At 52.1% G+C, this 23,889-nt stretch overlaps 1 protein-coding gene across 9 annotated transcripts in view; it reads right to left on the bottom strand.

Moving 5' to 3' along the window:
- DYSF (dysferlin) overlaps positions 1-23,889 on the bottom strand; it is a 105,773-nt gene that overhangs the window by 42,506 nt on the left and 39,378 nt on the right. For 4 of the 9 annotated variants that reach the window (XM_075041224.1, XM_075041491.1, XM_075041134.1 and 1 more), the window contains 10 exons: positions 21,125-21,306; positions 20,053-20,193; positions 18,745-18,774; positions 18,098-18,124; positions 17,198-17,239; positions 14,311-14,412; positions 13,625-13,786; positions 13,261-13,426; positions 12,849-12,922; positions 4,277-4,339 (listed from right to left, as the gene is read on the bottom strand). In XM_075041224.1, coding sequence (XP_074897325.1) covers positions 4,277-4,339; positions 12,849-12,922; positions 13,261-13,426; positions 13,625-13,786; positions 14,311-14,412; positions 17,198-17,239; positions 18,098-18,124; positions 18,745-18,774; positions 20,053-20,193; positions 21,125-21,306 — 989 coding nt within the window. The remainder of the gene's footprint in view (positions 1-4,276; positions 4,340-12,848; positions 12,923-13,260; positions 13,427-13,624; positions 13,787-14,310; positions 14,413-17,197; positions 17,240-18,097; positions 18,125-18,744; positions 18,775-20,052; positions 20,194-21,124; positions 21,307-23,889) is intronic. The other 5 variants (XM_075041655.1, XM_075041833.1, XM_075041576.1 and 2 more) reach the window with 2 other exon arrangements.

The following is a 23,889-nucleotide window of genomic DNA, read 5'->3' as shown; positions in this document are numbered from 1 at the left end:
GCAGAGTGGGTTGGCGACCGTTTTCAGCAAGAGATATCCAACACCAAGAGCTCTTCCAACTAACAGTAACAGGATAAGCCGTAAAATATGTGCTCTGATTTGGAACTAGCAAACACAGCAAATAACCAATTATTCCAAATAGTTTACAGATTTTGACTTTTTGTTTTTGGCTTGGGTTAGCTTTGCTAACTTGTCATTTGATGGGTTATTTGTATTTCTTACAACCAAAGCATGGCAAGCCAAAATAATGGTAAGAATAACTGCGTCGAAAGCACCTTAGAGTGCTTCTGAGGGGAGAACGGAGGCTCCTCGTTGCAGTTTCATAGCTCAGAGGTGTCCGAGGGCTCCTTGTGAGCTCCTCTTCCCTGGGAGATGCTCACGAACCACCTGACTCCTGCTACTGCTCCAGCAAGATAAGGCTGGTGGAGAGGAGATCTTGCCAGACCCTTTCACAGCTGGGAATGCAGGAGCTGCTGGGGTATTAACCATGGGGGGGTCCTCTGCAAAGGGACAGCTCTCCTGCAAACCTGGGTCCCTCCACTCCCACCACCTGCCACCCACGTCGGTGCTTTCACACTAACCTCACATTTTCACTCATCAGGACCCAAAAGCTCATTTGTACTTCTCAGGAGAAGGAGCCTGCCTGCCCCCTCCATCCTGAGTCCTGAGCAGCGTGGAGGAGACACGGACAAGGACACCCTGCCAAAGAGGATTAGGGCCCTCAAAGCCCCTTGGTGGCAAACAGGTGCTTTGCAAAATGCAACGTATCCTCCCCAAATATACCATCCTTATTCTTTGCTTGCACAAGCAGCTTTCTGGTAATTCCCAGCTGTATCTGTTGCCATTTTAAAGTGACTCTTTAGAAGCATTTCTGTATTTTCCTCTGGCCCTTAACAATGAATCAATAACACTCTTATTTATCACTAATACTGCCCTGGCACACAGGGACCCCGCTCAGGATTCGGCTCCCATTGTGCTGTGCTCTGCAGAAAAACAGAAGGATGAGAAACTGCCCCAAACAGTTTCCATTTAAAGATTGCTTTTAAGACAGATATCAAAAACAGGCCAAAAGCATAGAGTTTTACAGTCCCTTGTTTGTAAAGGGATCCTGGTGTGACCAGCTCTGGTGGTGGCATCTATACTACATCTGCTTGAGCTTTAGCCATGATTCAGCTGACTGAATACAGGCTTTGATCTTAGCAAGAGGCGTATTGCACCTTCTGCTGATGATGTCTACGGGCTCTCCTCTGTCCTGCAGTCCCCTGCGCTTTCCCAAACTGACACCCCGAGGGTCACCAGGATCTCATTCTGAACACTCTCAGGTCGGCTCTGGCGGGCATCGTGGCAGAGACACGGAGGGCGATGGCACCTCCACCCTCGGAGAGCTTCGAGGGGACACTGGCCAAGCCCAGGTGAGGCTCTGGGTATGGTTTGACAGTTTGAAAAGGGGATTTACAGGACAACAAGGAGGGGATCTTGTGGATAATTGCAGAGTGCTCCTCCCAAGCAGGGAGGGGGAAATGGCTCATGAAAGAGCTTATTTTGCATTTTAAGAAGTCATGAGTCTCTCTTTCACCCTTTGAACGTGATTGAATCACTTGAACTCCAGAAGAATGAGCCAGGACTTCAGCGTGGTGGGAAGGGGACAGATCTCAAGCAGAGAGGTGCGTCTGCGAGACATAGGTGTTGCAAAATCATCTCGTTTTGCTTATGCCAAAGATTGTCAGGAGGGACAAGAGAGGGACGAAGGGCCAGCTCCTGACTTTGTCTAGGAGGACTTTGGCAACAGCAGCACCAGAGGAGTGTGAAGAGAGGCCAGATTAGAAAGGGTTTACGAACTAGGTTATAAACAATTGCAGACTAAGTGCTTGGATCCGTGCAGGCTCCAGGCAGAGCCTGAAGCATCAGCTCTGGCAGCCCTGACCTGGCGTCCCCGCCACACTATCACTTCTCCCCAGCCTTCACCCCCGGGAAGGCGTTGGGGATTGCTGCCACGGGGAGCAGAGGTGATGCCCATCGCCCTCCTGGGTGGCTCGCTGGGTCCCCCCCGGCAATGCCTACCCCATTTTTCCAGAGCCGTTTTTGGGTCTGAGGTTTTTTCAAGGTTTTCTCAGCACACTGAGGCCACGCTGCTGGGGAGGCAGAAAACCCACACGCTCGAGATGAAGGGAAAAAAAAAAACCAAACCACTTCTTGTGGACTGCACTGATGAGATGGGCAGACTGATCTACAGGCTCAGCTCTGCATGAGGGGCAAGGCCACAATCTCCCATCACGCTCCCCCTCCTCCAGGTCATTAACGCCGTGGTCGGAGGCAGAACCCAGCGAAGTTCAGGAGCTCCCTCACACACTCCAACACTGGGCTGGATTTTTTTGGCCGTAAAAGCTTTTTTCCTAATATTTAACCAGCTGCAGCCCCTATGCCTCATTCCACAGCTCCTGCTTTCGTGCGAAGCTCCCCAGCTATAAAGGAGAAGGAGACGGGAAGGAAGACGTGCATGGGCCGTCTCGGTGACCTGCTTTCCAAAACAGGATGGTTTCCCCCAGGAGGCGTCAGCAGCTCTCCATGACGTGAGGTTTATTATATTTAATCACATTCTTGTAGGGTCCTGGTGAAGGCCAGGAGAATGGGTTTATTACTGCCTAATATTCTGTTGCTTTTATTTTAAATTAATGGTTTGCAGCTTTTTTCTTTTTCTTCTTTTTTTTTTTTGCAAAATTTTATTTGAACTAAAACAAAAACATATTCACGTAAATTAAAGATGCTGATGAACAGAGAGAGAGGGGAGGCTATTTATGGAGCTTTTGTTTCCATACTCCGCATCCCAGCACAGCTACCCATCTGTCTGCTCTGTGCAACAAAGGGAGCCGCATCAGTGAACAATATTATGTGGGTACAGAGGATAAACAGGGTACTGGAGAGATGCACGTAGGGCCAACAAAGCACATATCTATATATTACAGAGAGACAGGCTGGACTTTAAACATGCCTCCAACCCTATGCCAAGACCTACAAAGGTTCCCATCAGGGCTTCTGCTGCCATGAAGCTGCAACCCATCTCTTACTCATGTGCTCTGCTTGCTCGATTTTTACTCTATTTTCAGCAAGTGAAAGCCCAATTTATCTTTCCTTCCATCCTGCATGGTCAGACCTCAAAGGGACGCTATTCCTCTCGAAGACACAGTATAAATAACACCTTTGAGCTGACCTTCTTCCAAAGGTCTGGGCTGACTCATCCGTGTTTTACACCCCAGGGCTGAAGCGCACGGGCAGCGCTCCGGCTTCGGCCGTGGGAAGGAGTCACTGTCTATTGCAGCGAGGAAGGGGAAAGCAACGCAACAGAGTCTGGCCTGAAACACGCGGGAGAAATGTGCACGGTTTTTGGCAGGAACAGCCTGTGTCCTGTAACTCATGGGCTGGTATCAAGAGGGACCTAAGAGGGGTGAAGAGCCCCAGGGTCACGACCCTGCTAGGGATGAATTTGGGGCATGGAGAAGAACTGCTCCTCTGCAGTGTCAGCCCTGAGAAAGCAAAGCAACTTCACTGCCCTTCTTACAAAACCCAGGAACATCCCAAACATCTGAATTTCTTATGAAAAGGGAGCAGGAGACACTTTGCAAGGAGGGATCTGTCACTGCTCGGGTGCTGCCTAGCATCTCCCTCATCCCCACGCTTTGAGGGCACCAGGCTGTATAGCTGCAAGAACCAGGACTGTGCAAAGTCCTGCTGATGAGATGAAACCTTCCTTGGGGTGAAACCCTTCTCCTCATGGAAGGCCAACACCTTCTTAGTTCAACTTATGCCAACATGATGCCTAGGACTTGTCACGGTCCCTGAGCTAGAACATGGAGGAGCACAGAAGTCCCACCAAGTCCTCAACCACGCCACTGCAGCCACCCAGGACACACCATCTCCACTGAGCTACCAGGCTTTGCTGGCACGCACAGAGAAGCCAGAGGCTGTTGGGAAGACATCTGACCTTGAGCACGTACGTAATTCTGCCGGCTCCGCAAGGACGAGAGAGAGGAAGGTTCCTCATCCCTCCTCCCAAAACCGATCTCATTTTTTTTGGCATGAAGGAAAACAATTGCTGAAATGCACACACACCTGTAGCAAGGTGAAATTGCCATTTTTCTGGGACAGCAAGGGGATCTTTCACAAAAGGAAATGCCTAAATTTTTGCAGTTTTTAAATATATATATATATATATATGCACACATATCATCCACAAAAAACATTAATCAAGCAAGTAAGTTAGAAATTAAGCAATACATACATGAGGCTGGACCCAAGAAGCTGGTATGTTAATTAATGCTGAGCTGGTCAGACCCTCTGCAAGCTACAAATTAAAATGATTGGTTATCAATGGGGTTAGAGAAACAATGTTTAACATATATCAGCAAAAGCACAATTTAGGAGAAATAAAATGAATGAACCCGTACAGTGCCACCTTCCCCCTCCCCTGGGTTACAAGGTTGAGGTCTCCCCGGACAAGGCATCCTTGGCACGAGAGCAGGGCTTGGGTTTTCACTGACGTTCATCAAATGGACTGTGTTTGAATGGTTGCAGAGAATAAATGGGGTGCTAAAGGGAAACTGCCGCAAAAACCCACATTACAGAAAAGCTGTTAATATTTCTCAGGGCAGGACAGCATCTCCTCCTGCGGACACTGAGGGCTTGCAAACACAGTGAGCCAAGTTCATCGCAGGAGCCAGGGAAGGATCTGACCCAGGCTGTTTTTAACAGAAAGGGATTAGGAGAGCTCAGGACCAAGATCTGGTACAAACAAAACACTGAGGACAAGCACAGCTTGTCCCTGGCAAACCAAAAGCTGCCATCACCTCCCCCTGCCCTGGGCAGCAAGCAGCAGCTCTGCTTCTGTCCTGCAAGGTGTGTTTCCTTCAAGATGGAGAAGGGGGAAAATTAGATGTTCTCACAAGAAAATAGCTGGGTTTGAGCATCAGGCCAAGCCTGACGGCACTCCCGCTGCTTGCCAGCCTGGGCTGGTCCCCGAATGCACTGCTTTTGACCCCATCGAACCAGACCTGCATCAGACCTTGGGTCAAGGTGAAAACACTGAATTTACAGCTGCTTCATGGGGAAAAGATTCCCGCGGTTTCAGTTCCCACTAGGACACCCGTGCAACTCTTGGAGAAGAGTGGGAGACAGCTCCTCTGTGACTGTTTTATCAACAAGTAGAAGGAAGAAGTATCTGCTCATCCCCTGGGGCTGCAGGTGGACCTCGTGGTTGTTCTTCCTGAGCTGCTTCCCATGAGGATGAGGACTCAGGAAAGAGCATGGAGAACAAGAGGAGGCTGTGGGTCCTTGCAAAGCCCTACTCTCTGTGCGTCTCCCAGAGAAGCAAACTAGAAGGTCTTAGCCTAGGAGACCTTGCTACAGAAAAATTGCCTTCCTATGCATTTTAGAAGCTTCTTTTCTTCACATTCAGTAACCATGATGTTTCCAGTTCATGTGCACATAGACTTGTTCTAAACAGACCTCAGGCTGAACTTCTCACCCCACTTGGATGAGACGGACAACACACTCAACAACCTCAGAGCAGAGGGCTTTTGTGTCTGTTTGTTTTCTCTATTTCAGATGAGGACAACAAAGTGATCCTTTGTTCCAGTCATCCATCAGAGGAGGGACCCCAGCCAGGCTTGGCAAGGAGGGAGAAGGGCTTTGGAGCCACACAATGAAACACACCCATGCACACACGCACGGGCAGGAACAATCCTGGCTCCTGCTTCCAAGGTCACCACTGGAAGAGCACACGGTACAGAGGCTGCAGCCCTGGGCAAGGGCTCCTGGCCCGGGATCCATCCCCCTTCCCAGGGAGAAGGAGTAAGATGGCCTCTGCAGACTGGGACTCCTCCTTCACCCTCCAAACCTGGCCCCAGCGGGAGGTGAGCGGGGTGGAGGGACCCCGATGGCTGCGGGGTGTCAGACCACCCAAGCACAAGTCCCCCCGACCCACGCCTGCCACCAGGAGAGGGTGGCCATGGGAGGAACAGCATTCAGGGCCAAAATTTAGAGGTTAGGGAGGGAGATGGTGGGAATTCTGGCTTGGCTTTCCATGAACAAGCCCTCTCCTCCTCCGCTCCCCAAACAAAGGGTGAAAGTGAAAGACAAACAAACAAACAGAGAAGAATTAATCTGGGGTCAAGCTGAATAATTCAATTCATTGCAGGGTGTTTTGTTTGTGAAATGTTTCTTTCAGTAAAGAAATGTCAAAACCTTCCACTTTGAAACCGCTGCAGCAGAGTGTTTTGCTTTTGCCACATCCCTCTCCCTCTTCTTCCCCCTTCACCTCCCGTTTAAACGGTTCCCCAAGTTTGATCCGAGTTTGTAGATGCATTCAATAGGCTTTAAACTGCCCCAGGGAACAAAGTATTTATTGCAGAGCCGAGTCCCTCCAGCTGCAAACCTCTGTCTCACTCCTTCCTCTGGGACCTCTGTGCCAATCCACCACGGCTGGGCAGCAGCCCCCTGAGCAGCAAACACTGTGTACACTTGTATAAAAGTCTCTGTGTGTCCCCATCCATAACTTTTGTCCCCAAAAGGCTGATCTGAGCAGGTTTGGTAACATCATGATGAAGGAAGAGCTGAGCTGCTCCATAGGTACCGGCCTCAGGAGCACCGCAGGAAACCCAGCTCATTAGTCCTGTTGCCCGCAACTATTTTTGGGGAAGAAGGCCCTGCCTTCAGGTCTGGGGACATTGCTAGGGAAATATTATTCTGACCTTTGCTGGACATTTAAAAAATAAAAATTACATCATGCAATACGTGGTGTCATTTATTTTGGTTAAAGGAAAGTCAAACATGAGCAAGAGCTCACCTCACTTTGCAGCCTAAGGCTGAGGCACCTCATTTCAGAGAGGCCAGAGGTGCCCCCCTTTACCCACCCCTCCCTCGCTTATTGCCACAGGCCTCCTCTTCCTCACAGGCATCCTCAGAGGCCAGAAGGTCGCTCACCTCTGTCCTCTGCACCCCCTGCCCATAAATGCCTTCCTGGATGTTTTGCTAATTGTTGGACCGAGCCCGAGTCCCCTAATGACGAGGTCTGCACACAGGAATGGGGAGACAGGCTGGGTTTCCTTACAGACAGATTTACTTCTGCACATCCCAGCCAAAAGCTGCCTGGGGGAGCAAGTAACAAGAAGGAAAAGGTACTCGGGATCACCGGCAGGCAACGCTCAGGAAGGGCTTTTGAACAGACAGCCCACGGGGCCAGCCTCGGGGAGCTGGCAGGAGATCAGCCGTCACCAACTTTTCCACCCCAACACCAACCAGGACCACGGCTTCCTCCCCACTGGGACTCCAACCGGGATGCTCCGTGCCCGTATCTCCAGCAGCACAAAGAGAGGGACCGATGCTGCAGGAAGATGCATCTTTCCCCCATCTGCAGCCCCAAACCCAGTAACTGCTCTCCTCGCTCTGCAGCATCTCCAGGGTGGTGACAGGTCCTCACCTCCACCAAGAAGCAAACAGTGGTAGAGAAACACTGAGGATCCGGCTGCCAACAACCCTCTGTTCCCTGACAGGGGCCCCATTTTCTGGTTGTCCCCTTCCAAAAATGCCTCTTTTGCCTCCAGGTTGGTAGGAAACCTCATTTCCTCCTGCCAAATGTGAGCCTGGCCACCAAGGGCCACCGATGGCCACCTCCGGGTCGCAGAGCTCTAGCTCTTAGCAGAGTTGTGTCCCTGCTGCTGGGGGCACACAAGGTCCCCGTGATGGATCCAAACCTGCTGTGGACACAACAGCGGTTCTAATTTTCAAAGCAAGTAGTGGATGGAGAGCCAGCTGTACCAAGGATGAGGCATTGATCTACGTACCCCTCCATGGTGTGTGGGTCTCCATCAGGTCAAGGAGCACCCCAAAGTCTCAGGGAAGAACTTCAGAGCCAGGGAAACAACGTTTTTCCATGAATGTGGATAGAAAGCACAGAAATTTCCAAAGAAGGATGAGTGGTAGGGTGTAATTCAAAAGACGGATAGACAGTTCTGGATCTGGCATGCCATCAGAAGCGCCTACAGCTTCTGCAGGAGCACTCAGCGATTGCACCGACTTTAAAAACTGGTAAGGGGCAGAACGTCTGTTTGGACAAGAGCATCCAGAGCAAAGCTTTGGAAAGGATGGGAGCTGGAGGAGGGTCCGGGACTGCTACTTTCCTTCCTCCCATCACAACCTGCTCGTGGGCGACCCACCAGCCCAGCCCTGAGTCTGAAACGGGCGCCCTTGGTCCCCAGCGCAGCCCTCCCTCGCCCCTCTCCTGCCTGGAGCTGTTTGTGCCAGGGTGGGAGGAGATTTGGGGAGCAGGGCCAGATCCTGCGGCGCCTGCGGTGACGGGGTGCGGCTCACGAAGCAATGGTTTCCCTGCGATGCACCACCACATCTGAGGAGGGGATTAATTCTTGTTTGCAATTTAAACAGCTCCGCCGTGCCAGGGCACTGCGTACACACAATAACAGAGCCTCCAGCCTCACTCCAAATTAGGCTAATGAGGAGCAGGTTTCGGGACAGGCTCGGAGGAGAAGCTGGCTACCCTTCTCCTCCCACCTCTCCTGTCACCTTCTGCCACCTTTGATGGCTCTGCGGACACGATCAACACCCAGCACGGTGCTGAGCTGCGCTTGCAAGAGGTCCCTGCACCCCACAATCCTGCTCTGCCTCCCAAACTACCCCAAAATACCCTGCCCGGCTGCCTTCGCCTCCAGGTCAGCATCTCCAAGAGGTCCCCCAGCGATGGACGGGGCCAAAGCACCACCTCAGCGGTGATGGGGGTTTGCATATTTGGTTCCTTAAATGCAGATGCACACATGTCCACACAGCACCTATGATCTCTGGCTTGCACACCCCATGCCACCAACAAGCATGTTCATGGTTAAAGCTCATCAAAAGATGGAAAAAAAAAAAAAAAAGAGCTTTGAAGGACAATTTTTCATTTTCTTTTCCAAACTAACTGCAATAAAAAAGGTGGAAGCCAAAAGAAATTTGAAATTCTGCCATTTTTGGAGCGCAAATGTAAGAAGAGTGTGAGCCCTGGGTTTCTCTTTCTTGCCTTGCCCTCACCTCCAGGTGCAAAAAAACCGGGGAAAAACAGCGAAACAGTGAATGGGTCTCGGGGGAAACACTGACAGTGAATGAACTGCTGCAAAATTAACATGAAAAACATTCTTGATTTTTCCTTGCTAGAAAATAAAGAGAAAAAACTACCTAAAGAAAAGAAAAAAAATCTATAAAATTCTCTTTTCATTAAAAAGCCGTGGCAACCTGATCAGAGCATTTCAAGTGACGGTGGGCATGGCAGAGCATCTCCTGCAGGCAGGGAGTCCCCCCCAGCCTGTGCCATGGGTCTGGGGTACCCCAGGGTGCGGCTCCCATCTTGCCCATATAGCAAAGGCAGAGGTGATGGAGCAAACTGGGAGTCCCACCAACCCCGTAGAGCACGAACGTCCGGCGCAACCTTGGCCAGGCACCTTCAGCACCGGCTCACAGAGGACCCCAGCTCCACGCCAGCCCCAAGCTGGGGTCCCGCGGTGGCCAGGGTCCCGCGGTGGCTGCAGTCCCCTCTCTGCACTCAGCAGAGCCTTCGCCTGCGGCTCTCGTAAAGGATATTTATGGGAGGAAACTTTCCTCCCCTCCCCTCCCTCAAAAAAGCAGCCACCGGGTTAATAAATCGCTGGCAAAACAAAGCAAGGGAATTTCCATTAAGTAGAGTAAAAGGGTAATTAGCGACCGGGCTGAAAGTGCCCGCCTCGTCCTGCGTCGCAGCAGCCAGGGCCGGTGTTAAGCGCAAGCCCCAGCCGTCCTGGCTCCCAGCGAGAAAGCAAATTTGGGTCAAAACCCTGGGCTCCCAGAGGGAATTGCATTTCCCTTTTGTTATCTCCACCAAAGTCACGGGAGACGGAGCGGGAGCGACTGCGGGTCTGGACCCCACTGAAGGCAAAGGCACAGAAAAATTAGGGGTGGGAAACGGTGCTGGCAGATGAAGGTCAGAGGAAAGGAAACGTTTCATAAAATCAGTTGCATTTAACAAATGGTTTTGCCATCAGAATAAGGCAGCGGAGGACCGGTGTGGAGAGGGTCATTCTGATGCTCTCAAAGAGCAGTATTGCATGTCGGAAGTGCTGCAGGTTGTTATTTTGCTACACATCACCACTTTTACTGAAAACTGACCAAAAAAGAAAGAAAGGGGGAGAGTTTAAACTGTAGATTTCAGAATTTGGGGGGAAAAAAATTTAGTCAAACCAAACTGAAAGTTGTGTAGATTTTTCTATTAAAAAATAAGAAATTTGCCTTCACAGCTTGCCGGAGTTGCAGAATCAAAACCAGTCCACCCATCACTGCCCCATCTGTGGCTGTGGGTCAGGAGGGGAACAGAAAAACCCTCTGTTGGGGGTCTTAGCCCGTGGCTAAAGCAAACTCCACCTGGCCTCTGTCACCAAGCAGCACCATTCCATCCTGCACACAATCTCTGTTTGTGCCCACCACCGTGGGAGCAGCAAACCCATCCTGGGGTGCTTTGACCCTTTTCTGGGGATCCACCCCACCCACAGCTCTCTCTGCAGAGGGTCTTGCAGCACTGGGGGAGGCACCGAGTGCCACCGGCTTCCTTGGCGCAGCAAAGGGACATCGCTTGCCCAGCATCATACAGCTAAGCAGAGGTAAAGGCATGACATGCACCCCAATCCTCCTACACATGTTATTCCCTGACCCCCTCAATTTTCTCCCAAGTGCTTTCTGCGCTAGGCTAGAAAAAGGGGTTTTTTACTTGCAGAAGTGAAGGTTCCTGTTCCAGGACTCTTTTTGGCGTGTTTTTTTACAGACATGCTCCAGTTACTTTACTGATACAAGATGAAGCACAATTGTAAATTATTAAGACAAATCTGCAAATGGCAGGGGAATGGAAAGCCAATTAGGTTGCCAGTAGTATTTTCTGTCTGGAGTTGCTTTTTCCTTTCAATGACACTTGTTCACTTGGGCCAATGTTTTCAAACTCCACTGTCCAGTTCCTAATTGATGCTGAAGCATCTGAGGACAAGATGCCAGCATGCCAGGGAGCTGAGCATATGAACGTGGTGGGGAACCCAAAAAGCCAACTCGTTTGATGTTCCTCGCTGCAAGGACTGTGGGGTGACCTCGCCTGAGAGCACCAACCTGGATCTCATCAGCGCTTGGGATAGGTAGGCACGAGCAGGGCCAGCTGCAGTCAAGACCGCAACAGGCTGGAGTCCCACACCCACAGCTTTTGCCGAGCACTGGCCAAAATCTTGATTTTTCCTTAGCCCAAAGCCTGAAAGCCTTGAACTGGGCAGAGGCTGCAGCAAGCAACGCGCGCTCCTGCTTAAGCAATGCCTGCTCAGCCGCAGGGAGGACTTGAAAGACACAAACCTAAAGCAGACAACCTAGCACGAGGGATGCAGCAAGGAGAGACGTGCAGCTCCAGCTCCAGCTCTGAATCTCCAGGGACAGCCTGATGCTGGGACCCCAGTCTGAGCCCACCTTGGGACCCAACTGCAGATATCTGATGGCACGGATCAGTGGATGATAACGTCCTCTTGAACAGAAACACTGAGGTGCCACCAAGGAGATGAATAAAGAGCAGAAGCATCAACGCACAAATTATACATCTTGCTTTTATGGGCAGTGAAAGGCGAGGCAAGAGGCGTACCTGAGAGGCAGATCTCTTACAGAAAGCTCAGGCTTTTCTAGCCTGAGGTACCATGCAGCACCCACAACCTTTAAAACAGGGAGGAAGGAAATGCCAGCACATGTTAAATACACCAAAGGGACTAGGAGACCATGAAAACCTCCACCAAACGCCTCTGGCAACACTTTCAGCTCCTCCTGAGCCATCAGGCGCACCTACAGATTTGTGCATCACACACGCACACGTCAGCACTGGCAGGTCTCTGCCTCAAAGAGGACACATCTGCTGGTGAAGAAACCCCAGGGCTATAGAAATGTGAAGCACCAGCAGGGCCAGTGTCACCAGTGTGGCCAGACACCTTCCAGCTGTGCTTCAGGAGGGAGGAACAGCAACCCCAGTGGGTTGCCCAGGCTGACCCATCTACAAGGGGCAGCTGAGACCCGTCAAACTCATGGCACAGAGAAGCCTGCTTTCTGCAACAGCAGCGACACGTCCCTCCTTCCCTGCTACAGCACGTCCAGTTCCCACCACCATGGGGTAGTCTGCAATCACAGTCCCCACCGTGACCCTCTGCAGAGTAACTGGAGCTGCTAAAAGCAGCGAGTGGGTTTGGAAGCAGCAGTGCATCCTGCAAACAAAGAGCAAAACTGGGGAAAGGAGACCTGCCCGTGTGGTTGTGGTAAGGACGGCTGAGCCTCAGGGAACCTTTGCTTCCAGTGTGGCCTTGGGGAAACTGTCCCATCTGCCAGCATCAGTTTACCCTCTCCAGTGCTGGGGTAAGTCCCCTCAAGGCTGTCAGCTCTTTGGGGCAGTGATGGCCCTTTCCAAGAGAGTATCCCACACAGCAGAGCCCTAAGGGGGTGACTGCAAACCTTCTTCAGCCTCAAACCAAACCATACATTTGAGGAAGAGACGCTGAAGGGAAGAGCCTGGCATGGAGAGAATCTATTGTCTCTCCTCCAGAAAAGCAAATCTGATGCCTCATCTTAAACGCAAGGGAGAAGGATGAGTTTGTCATGGCACGGTGGAGGAGAGGGGCTGAAAACAGAGGTGGAAGCTGCAGAAGGAAGGTTACAACCAGACATGACCTCACATCTGCATCACCCTCTACCCCAGCCCTCTACCCACACAAGTTCCCCCATATCATGCAAAGTAAGAAACCAGTGTCTTCCCACCGCTGCAATTTTTTCCATACCTGGACAGGAATAAGAGGCTCTTTGTCATCGATGTCAATTAGGACGTCATCCCTGGGCGTGAGGCTCACATCATCTGCAGTCAGAGCAAGCACAAGCATGACCAGGACATCCAGCAGTTAGAAACCCCAAAGCCGAGCCACCTTGGGATCAACTTCCAGGAGCGATCTCAACCTTCCCCAGAGCCTTCACAGCAGCCAAAGCTCATGCTCATGCAGGTTGAACAGCTTGGCCAAGGGACATCCCATCTCACCAACCAACCCCAGAGCTAAATTCCTGCTTGGCACCTCCTGGGCTTTTTGTATCAGACCTTACAGCTGGGGTGAGCTAAAAGCAACGCATAGAGTGACCCATAGCTCCTCCTGGAGAAGGGCTCAGGTGTGCAGCCGGCGCGGTCCTCGTGGCAGCACGTACCTGAGTGCTCCTGGGGACCATCCATCTCCTCTCGGTAGGGGTCACAGTAGAAGTCCTCCAGCGAGCGGATGGTGCACTGGCCCACCACGGGCCTTCGGCCAAATGGCCTGTTGTCAATGATTTTGACGATGATGGGGGGGCTGTACAGGCTCTCCTTGGGTAAACGCTGTAGGGAGAGGGGAAGGAACATGTAACTATGCAGAGTGGGGAGGGCAGCAGCTCTGCACCTCCCCAAAGTGAACTGAGGAGGAGCAGGACAGAATTAGCTTCACCATAGGATGCATTTTTTCTGGGACCTCTGGAGGTCCTTCCCAACCAGCTTTTCTATGACCCCATCACTGCAGGATGGGGACCAGGTCCTCACCACTTCCATGAAGAGCACACAGACATCAAAGTTGGGGTTCTTCTTGACGTTCTTGATGACGCAGGACTGCACGAGCTGGCCTCCGCACTCCACCAGCAGGCTGGGCGAGGTGACACTGGCCAATTGGTAGCTCTTGAGGTTCCTCAGCCCCCAGGCCAGGATCTGAAGGGTGAAGGGAACAAACAGCAAAGACTGAGCCAAAGGTCTGCCTCCGGGTCTCTCACTGAGCTTCTCAGCAATGGAGGTAAACCTGAAAGTTGGCCCACCATGAAGGAGAGATGAATCAACCATGTAGGACAGCCGGTGCTGGGAGAAGCCAGGTCATACAGTAAGCATTTCTCTGTGCACACCAGATCCACAACTGCTTATCTATTAATGGAATGTCTCTGTTCTGGGCAAATATCACCCTGGTGTGATGCAGACCGTCCTTCTAAAAAGCAAGTGTGGTCCAGGGCCCTGCTCTGCCCTAGAACTTGACTGTTTGGTGAGACTCATTTTCCCAGCAAGACAACATTTTTTGACAGATAACCCATGAGCAGAACCAGCTCCCAGCACTGGTGGGACTCTGTATCCACAGAGTCTGGCTTGGATCCCATTTCTGGGTCTCATCCCCCCCGTTAAGGACACACGTTTGGGGTGTTACTCTGTGAGGGGGATAGCTGCGTCACGCGCTCCCCATCACTCACCTCGATGGCCGTGCGCTGCAGGACCGGTTTGATTCCTTGAGGGACCATGTAAATGTTGGGCTCCCGCTGGGGCGGGGGGTATGGCAGGTCAGCGTCCGCAGACTGCAAGGGAGCAGAGATGCAAAGGGCACATCAGATCGTGCCACAATGGGACACCAACCCCATCATCTCCCCCTCCCCACACTGCGTCCCCCAGAGTCTCCTTCTCTGCAAAACTCATCTCCCCCCAGAAGTCCAGGACAGCTAGACAGGGGGACGTGAGGGCTGGGGGGATGAATGTACTTGCAAACTGTTTCTCTCCCATTAATCTGACCCTGGAAAAGATCAAACATCTACTGCTGAGAGCGCTCCCTGAGACTTTCCAAGGGAACTAAGAGGGATCTGCCCTCCATCAAGGTTCAGCCTCCTTTAGGGGAGGAGGGGATGAAACCACATCTATCCCACGCCAGGACCACAGCGAGACAGTTATGCAGAGGGATGAGGAGAGGGGACGAAGCAGCAGCAGGGGGTTAATTAGTGAAATACAGCTCCTTGAGTTGGACAGAGTGAGATGCTGTGACCAACTCCTGAAAAGCAGCAATTCAGAGCGGGCAGCACGGTGGGACAGAGGGTTGGCATTGCCTCCCGATGCAGGAAAGGGCTGTCGGTCATACAACAGCTCAGCTATAAACCAGAACTGGCAGCCGCCAAGCTGCCGGCCACAGGACAAGGCTCAGATAAAGCTGTCTATGCACGGTGTACACAGAAGGAGATTTCCTTCAGGATAAGACCAAATCTGGACAGCAGGTGAGGGATTCAAAATTTGCCTTCACAGAGGAGGAAAGCAGGGAGCCAGACTTCGCCGGCCATTCACAGAGGACGGGCTCTGAGCCCTCCCAGATTTTGGGTTCTCCTTGACCTGCATCTTTGAGTTCAGAGTCACTGAAAAGCCAGGAATGAAAGCAAAACCTCTAAAAATGCAACCCTCAACCAAGGGCAGTTGGAACCAATTTAGGAGACCAGCATTCTTTTCAGGCTGGAGTATTATTGCATTAAATTAAGTGTGTATATGTATTTCAATTATAGGATTGGTTCAGGTTTATATATGTATGTATATAAATGCTCTACAAAGGGATTTTTCATGGTGGCATGTTAGATATACTAGACGCTAAGCTTTAATTTTCATTGGCAGTTGCTGGTGGCTGCTGAATCAAGCTGCTTGTTAGCTGAAGACTTTCGGTAACTCCATTTCGGGGCAGATGTCTGAGTTCCCACATGGGGCAGACGGTAAATCTGGGGCAGGCAGTCCTCCCTCCAGTGGTCCACATGCTTGCAGAAATGGTTAGTGCTAGCAGGGGAAGGGAAGGTTATCTGGGAGGTGAGTGCCTAAAGAGAGGGGAGAGGTGCAGAGCATCCCCAGCATCGCTTGGGTGCTCGGCACTTCTGGTAACCCACCTACTTACCCAGAGCCTTAATTTCAGGCTGCTCAGACATTGCACCATCAGCATGAGCTGATCCTTCCTTGGGGTAGAGGAATAGACCGAATGACCCTTGAAGAGCTATCCCCAGCTTTTGTTTGTGACGTGTAGCACTTAGAGCACATCAGGTGCCTAAGCACAGACTGAACCAAGAAGAGCCTCAGTCTGTCCTTGTATAGTGACCTATGTTCAATTCTAGCTTTAAATGTGCTCAAGTTGCATTTAAGTTCCATAATAGAGATGCAGAAATCACCTAGCCCATCTCCAAGCCCCAAGGCAGGCTCAAACTCCACACAGCCCCTGTGAGACAGCTACACAGTCTGTTCCCAAAAAGGAAGGAGTTTTTTCCCTATCAGGACACCTAAATCTTCACTGATGCAAATATCATGTATTGCATTTCCTTATCATCATTGGACTAAAGATCATTTCAATCCTTCTTATCCTTTGGCAAATCTGTATGGGAAAAGGGGAAAGCCTTGGGGAAAGAGCTCCTGCCTGTCCCCCGTCCTCTCCAGGTTCGACAGTGGCTTTGAAAGCCAACAGTGCACACTTGGCTTCTAACACTGCAATATCTTCAGTTAACACTAGCCATTTCTAAGTCCTTCTCAATCCCTGCTGCTCTCCTGGTTGTTTGGCAGTCGTTCCCCTGGGTCTCACCTGAATGCACAAGCATTAAATGTTTCACCAGATGGGATAGAAATGAGCAGTGAGTCCTGAGGATGAGGCAGGAGCAGGGAGGGTTCAGGGTGGTAGTGGGGAACAAGCAATTCCCAGACACAGCTCTCAAGCCAGACACAGCAGGCTGGATGGAGGAGACAGCCATGAAAAGATCTGTGGGGTCTGCTGGCAGCTGGGATGGTTTGAACAAGGACAAGTCAGAGGGAAGCAGGGTGGAACAGAGCTCTGGAGATCATCTAGTCCAACCCTGACTTTGATACAGGGTTGGAAGCGAGATGAGCAAAAGTGAGCACAGATCAGCCCAGTCAAAACAGTGGCTGGAAACGTCTCCCAGTTTGAGTGTGCAGCTGGGCCAGGTTGTTTCAAGAGGGGTGTAAATCCCGGTGCTTGGAGGGGATCTAGCCCCAAAAGGCTGCTCCCATTTACACCAAACAGAAATGCAATAGAAGGAAGCCTGGTGCCAGCCTGGTCGTTCAGATACATCATGAGCCTGAATGAGGCACGTATGAGCCAGATTCTCCATAAGGTTTGTTATTTACTGCTATGGACACTGGAGACCTCAGGCTGGCATCACTCTTTTGGCTGCAGCCTCAGTGGGTTGGTCTGGATGGGGTTTCTGCAGGGCAGGTGGGTCAGGCCAGGCCATGTCTGAAGGAGCTGGTCTCTCTGAGAGTCTCTGTTGGGACTTTGCTTGGTTTCTGGGCACAGGCAGAGAAACAGAGGAGAGTCGAGTGTTTGAGCATAAAAGGTACCCATTGGAGGAGCCCCTCGTAGAACAAGGCAGGGGTGCAGAGCTGTGGAGTGCCCCGTCCAGAAATGGCAGTAGCAAGAAATGGAGGAGAAAGAGCAGAGAGATGGTTATGTTTACACGAGCTCATCCATCTCAGCCCACACGGGGCACAAAGATGAGCCCCACACCATCAGGAAAGGCTGCTTGGGTGGAAGAAACCCATCTTGCAAAACCATGTTTATCCCATCCAACCCTTCATGGAAATGTGTCCGGGCTCTTTGCATGCCCCAGGTCCCTCCTAGCTCATCTCCCAGACTTTGGGGTTAACTGGCTCCTAGGGCCACCACAACACTCACATAGATGTGCCCCTTGTTCAGCTCCCTGCCTTGTGTTTTCCAAGATACCAGCCTACCCTGACACTGCTTGGCTCAGCCTGTGATCTGCTCTGTAGGATGCACAAGGTCTGGGTAGCAACTTTGACAGGTTGCCCAAGCAGCAGCTCAGGATCCTGATGAGAGTATTTCCTTCAGAGCAACTGGAACAGTCCAGCACATGATCCAGTTCATGGTGAACTCCCCATGAAAAGTTGCAAACTTTTCAACTGGGATTTCAGTTGAGGTCCAGCCAAAGGTCAGCCCAGCATTTCGGCTGTTGCATGCTTTGTTTGGAGGGGTTGAGCATCAGTAGACCTCATGCACACACACATCCCACAAAGGTTAAATATTACCCGACATGCTCTGCCATCGGGAACAATTCCTGGGTTAAGCACAGAGCCCATCTACCCTGTCCTGCTGGTGATCACTTGTGTTACAAAAATCCTGATGCCATTGGCTTGACTCATCTGAGAAGAAGTGGCTGTCCCGTGTAGGCACAATTTTAACAATCTCCAAGATGAAGAGGCAACTAAATCTTAGAGACTCACCTCATCCAGGCTGGAGGACAGCTCACTCTGGAGAAGAGAAGGAGAGCACAGAGTTAGAGCAATTCTCATCCATAAGCCCATCCTAGGCCTTATAATTGTAGCTGATAACTGAACAGGAAAAATGATGCTTTCCAAGTTCCTGCACACTGCACGCCCTGAGGTTTGAGAAGAAATCAGTGCAGGTGACTTAAAACCATTTAAAATCCAGCATCAGTTAATGCCTGGGCTGCAGGGTAGGAAACACGCCGGAGCTGTTGGGAAGCACAGCCCTTCACGATGGGAATGCTGAAATTATTGCAAGGCAGGAAGGTAATGGTGTGTTTGACACCTGAGGAATTATGTCTGGAATGGAATACATTCGCCCTGTCTTACGGGTCAAAAGTGAGCTGCCCCACTCACTCCAGCTCTATTTACCATCAGCGGAAAGAAACTGGCCTCTCTACATGGGGATTCCTTCATCCTGAAACAAGTCCCTAAGACAGGATGGACAAATTGCCTGCAGAAGCAGGGCTGCAAACACAGAGTCCACTGCAAACCTCTGCAGGAGCAGCTGATGGTGCTGGGACCCAGCAGCTCTGTTGGGGCAGGGAAGGGGACAGATTGAGGAGCATAGAGCCTAGGAGCTGCAAACAGGAGAAAGGCATTACCTCGAAGCCAGGGATGTGATGGACAGCCGGCTGTGGAGAAAAAAAACACACATTTTCCATTTGCACTCCTGGTGCTAACTCAGCTTTATCTGGCAGAGAAACATCAGTCCTCCCATAGCCACACGCTGCCCCCTCCATGCCCAGTACTGGGCTCCAAAAAGCCTGAGCGAGAGGGCAGAGCTCTCCGTCCGACAACAAGGTACGAGCAGAGCCTCGAATCCCCCCAGCTGCTTTATGCTAGGATCAAACAAGGTCCTTGGAGAGGGGATTCCTCTCCAAGGTCTTCCCCACCCAGTCCAGCAACTTCTGAGGGGGGTAAGGAAGAAGGAGAGGCTGCGTGCAGGTGATTTGGTGCCCCATCCCGGCAGCAGAGACGTCCCCTGACCCCCACCCAGCAGCCCCTCACTGGTGCGGCAAGGCTGGTACCCAGCGCATCCCACCCCGGCGGCTGCAGCAGCATCGTGGGCAGAGCGCAGCATCCCTCCGGGAACAGAGCTGGGACCTACAGCGGAGGGAGGGAAGAGGGAGCTGCGGGACCCTCGTTCCCGGTTAGCACCTCGGGGCTGGGAGGGAAGAACGGGCCAGGGAGATTTAGCCTTCCAGTCCATCCCCTTTCCCTGGCACAGAGGCACATCTGGGCTGCAGCCAGGCGCCGCGGCCAGTGGAAAAGCCAGAGATGAGAGAAGCGAGGGGGTGGTGCGTGCAGGGGGACAGGGAGGGTTGGGAAAGCACACGAGAGCACGCTGAGCCATGATGAGGAGCCTCTCCTGCCCGGGCTGGCTCCGAAGAGCAGCCTCCTTCCCCCGTGGCTCATTACATGAACGGCCAGCACTGAGTGCAGAAGCTTGCTGCAGGAGTAACCGCCCGCTTCAGCTCTTATTAAACCCCCTCCGGAAATTAACTCTGAGCAAAGGGCAGCAAGCTGGGGCCAAATGCATCAAGCTCTTCCTGCGGTGTGAAGGTGCCGAGGCTCTGAGCTCAGCACCGCAGCCGGCCAGGCAGCCGTGCCTCCCAAACCGGTATCCAGCAGCCCAGGTTTTGGTCCGGCACCGAGCCTCTTCTCGTTGGCCTCGCTAAATGCCTCCCATCGCATGGCTGTGGTGCAGCCAGCGCTGAGCATCGCAGCCGGGTCTGCTCAGAGCAGCCGTCCTGGTGAAACTGAGGACAGGCAGGCGTAGAGCTGCTGAGCCCAGGCGGGCATCACTCAGCGTTGGGCAAAGGTTGGATCCTGCTGGGTGCTGAGAGGCTCCGAGGGAAGAAGCCAGCATTGCAATTAGAGACAGGATCAGGTCCAGGTGGGGAGCTCACCTTCTCCCTCTGAATCAGCTCGAAGGCAGCCAGCAGCTCCCCGACGTTTCTGTTCGCCTTGATGACCGGGTGCCAGGAGAGCCGCGGCGAGCGCACCAGGCTGGGCTTGCAAATGCAGCGCCCCATGAACTCATCTGCACCCTGAAAGGCAATCACAGGCACAGGGAGCTTTCTTCCCACCCCACTTCCCAGAGGAGTCCATCACTATGCACCCGCATCTCATCTGAAACCCTGACACTCAGCAATCAGGCTCAATGTCTGAACCAGTATGGGACCAGTTCAGAAAAAAAGATGGTTTTGATGCCCATGTAGGCTCAAGCTTTCGAACTCCTCCCTGTAACTGCTACAGCTAGAAATGCACTCTTTCTTCTGCATTTTGGCTTAAACAGGAGGTGAAATTCCTACAGTATCACACGATATCCAGAGCAGGAGCTCTGAGTATAGTATTAAGTATCAGCAGCTCTCAAAAATCCCATTCACTGATCTGCAACAGGATCTTCAGTTGCCTTTGCTGCTTCCTGATGGCTTCTTTCGGAGGAGGGAGAGCAGAAGGGTTCCTGAGAGATTCCGAGACATTCCGGAGACATATTCTACATGCTTATTACTTATGCACTGCTCTTACATGTGGTCTGAAATCCCTTCTGTTCTTGTGACAGGCTACAGCTCAGTTTTTCTAGGAAGGACTAAAGGTTATCTCACCAGCCCCCCAAATGCCATCACTGCAAGGCACTTTGGATACCATTGAGCAGCTGAGCAAACAACAGTGTATCGTCCCCTACTTGCATGACTGCTTTAAAACCTGTCCCAAGCTTTTCCCACAAGGAAATATGGTTAATTGGGCCATCCTGCAAAACGCGATGTAGATACAGCTTTGGTGACTAGAGCAGGACCACCAAGGACATCACTAGCAGAGCTGTTCACTGAATTTTTTGTCTTCTGAGTGTCCAGCTCAATGTCAGAGCCACCCAGAGATGTGACAGCATTGGACTCCAGAGGGCAGGAGAGATGCGTTTGTCCCATCTACCCCAGCACACTCCCACCGTGAAGGTCCAGCTCATGCCGACACACTTACGTAGGTGTCGTGGTCATATATTTCCACCACGATGTTGGGAGGGGAGTCAGATACATTCTGGGGATCCCCAAAGATCTCTATCTCGTAGAAGATGAGTGTCTGGTCCCAGGTGGGGTTCAAGGTGTTCTTGATCACCACCGTCTTCTGACTTTGATGGAGGAAGGAGACAATGGCATAAGGATCTGCAAGGGATGTTAGACAAGAGGCAAAGGATGAATTAGAGCTTCCGGTCTAGGAAGGAGAAAGCAATTCATAGTCATTCAAGGGCCAATGGGCGGTGCGGGGAAGACTGTGAACAGGCTGAAAGAGCTGCAGGTCTTTTAGACACAGCAATGACATTCCCATCGTGTCCCAGGCAATTCCAACTGAGAAGAGAATAAAGCCAAGTTCTCCAACACTTATCCCTATACACCAGTTATTTGCAGCTCAGGTACATCCCAAGCTAGGTGTGATGACTGTTTAGCAACCCTGCAAGCGGGTTGTCTTCCACAGGTTTGCCCTGTCTCTCTTGAACCCACCGTATCCTCCAGTGAGGACTCAAAACTGCACGAAGAACCATCTTCTCATGGTTTTTTTTCAGTATCTCCATCTGAGGCTCCCCAGTTCTTGCATTAGGAGAGAAGAGGCAGTCCACCCGTGCCCCACCTGCACTGACACTTAGGGTTCTGCAGGTTTCTATCATGCCAACACTAAAACATCTCTTTTTCAGGCTGAAGAGTCTCAGCCTATGGAGTTATTCCTCATAAAGGGCCAATCCAGACCCCTGCTCATTCCAGCTCTTTTTGGGACAAGACAACCACAACAGTCCACAAAACTCAGCTGTCTATCTATGCAAAGACCTTCCTTCTTATCCCACAGCAGCCTCCTTTCCTTAAAAACCTTTGATGAAGGATTTTTTTTGCCAAAAACCTTTTAGTCATCCAATGAGACCATGTTAACCAGAGCAACCTTATCCTCTGGCTTGTGATAGCTCCAGCTGGTGGAGACACTGTGACCTTCCCTGGCCACGTCTCCCAGCTCTCCGCTGCTGTAGCATTAGAAGTTTCCTCGCTGCCTGACTTGATCTGTCCTGCTCCCTGTTACCCTCATGACTCCTCACCCTGTCCACCAGCAGTGAGGTAGCACAAATGGTTCACCTATTGCCCTAAGGTGAGGGGGCTTCTCCCAAAAGATGACTCTACAAGGATAAGTGTTTCCGCGGTGGTAACACAGCCGTCCTCCAGCAGAGCGGAGAGCACAAACCGTTTCCACGGGGCAGTCTTTCCTGGGGAGATGCAGGAGGTACCAGCACTGCATGTGTGGGTGAGCAGTAACTTCAGGCCACCCCTTGCTGTGAAGACCAGACCATGACGAAGGTGGCTGGGACATTACCGACTCCTTCCTGGGGTCTTTAACATCTCCAGAAGGGACAGGAGCTGAGGATGCCGCCAGCAACCAGCCAGAGTCATCCTCTCAGCCCCTTTGCGTGAGCTTTGGTAACCTCCATGCCTTGGGGAGGGTTTGGGGTTCCCAGCACTCGGGGTTATCCCACCTGGCCACCAGACAGCTCTGAGTCTCCCTTAGGGCTGCTGCATCTCATCCTGCCAGCCCCAGGCAGATGCCTCAGGTACTCCAGGGTCTCACCAGACCCCTGTACTTAGGCACTGAGCTGGGACCAAGGTGTCTCACCCCCAACTTGGGACAAAGCCAGCGGTTTCTCACGGCGAGGCAGCAACAAACAGCGAGGAGTAGCCTCCCTTAACAACCAAAGCAATTAACACAGGAAGCCTGAGATCAATTAACAACGGAAACATGAAACCTGAGCCCTCTCTAACACCTTCCCTTCCAGACAGCTTCAAAGAGCATGTGGCCCAAACCTGCTGTGGACATCCAGCCCGCACCAGCGGTGGCACTGGGCACAGGGACAGGACAGACGGTGGCAGAACCAGGATCAAGGTCTGGGTGAGAGGTTTGAAACATGCCATGGGGTCGCATTGTAAGACCCCCACGGAGACTGAACACCTTGCATAACCTGATAGCACCTACTGGTCCTTGTCAGGGATTAGACCTCCGTGACTGCTGCATCCCACCTGACTGGTCCCAGGTGGACCCCTCAGCTCTGGTTGCCTACAAAGCCCGACCTCCACGGTGGCATGAGGTGTCCCGGGCCTTTTTGGAAGGACGCAGGCCACCTTCTCCACCTGGCACCCAGCGTGACATGCCACCACAAGACACAGATGCACCGGACAGCGTATGGGGGTCCACCAGCATGCAGTGGGGTACCACCCGGCTCACCCCGAAGCCAGTCCCAAGAGACCTACCGGCAACCAGGAGCGTGGCAGACCCTACAAACGCAACCCTTAGTGCTCGGCGCTGCGCAAGCCCCCCTGGTCCCAGGAGGGGTCCCCCCACCCCGCGAAACAGCATGCAAACCCCAACATCAGCACTGTCGGGAGACCGTCAGCTTGTGCTGGGAGCAAAAGGTGTCCTGCCTACCCTGGAGATGGAGGAGCATCCCCCAGACACCTGAAGGCAGGGCTGGCTGAGCAGGGCGGCATCCCCCACCCTCCCCTCTTCCAGGGATGGGGGGGGAAGGGGGGGTGTATTTTCTTTCTTGGCGTCCGGACCGCAGCAGACGTGTTTAATGAGCCGGGGCTGTTTGCGAGGTGGCCGGCTGGAGAGAGCACTATTCACACTGGGAAGAACCTTTTCCACTTACGCGCTTTTTTCCAGTAAGAGGAAAGCAGAATGCGTTACAATAAACAAAAAAACCATGGATTTGGATT

Source organism: Buteo buteo, chromosome 1, assembly GCF_964188355.1.
Source record: "Buteo buteo chromosome 1, bButBut1.hap1.1, whole genome shotgun sequence".
Taxonomy (NCBI): domain Eukaryota; kingdom Metazoa; phylum Chordata; class Aves; order Accipitriformes; family Accipitridae; genus Buteo; species Buteo buteo.
This window is presented reverse-complemented; position numbering and strand designations above follow the sequence as displayed.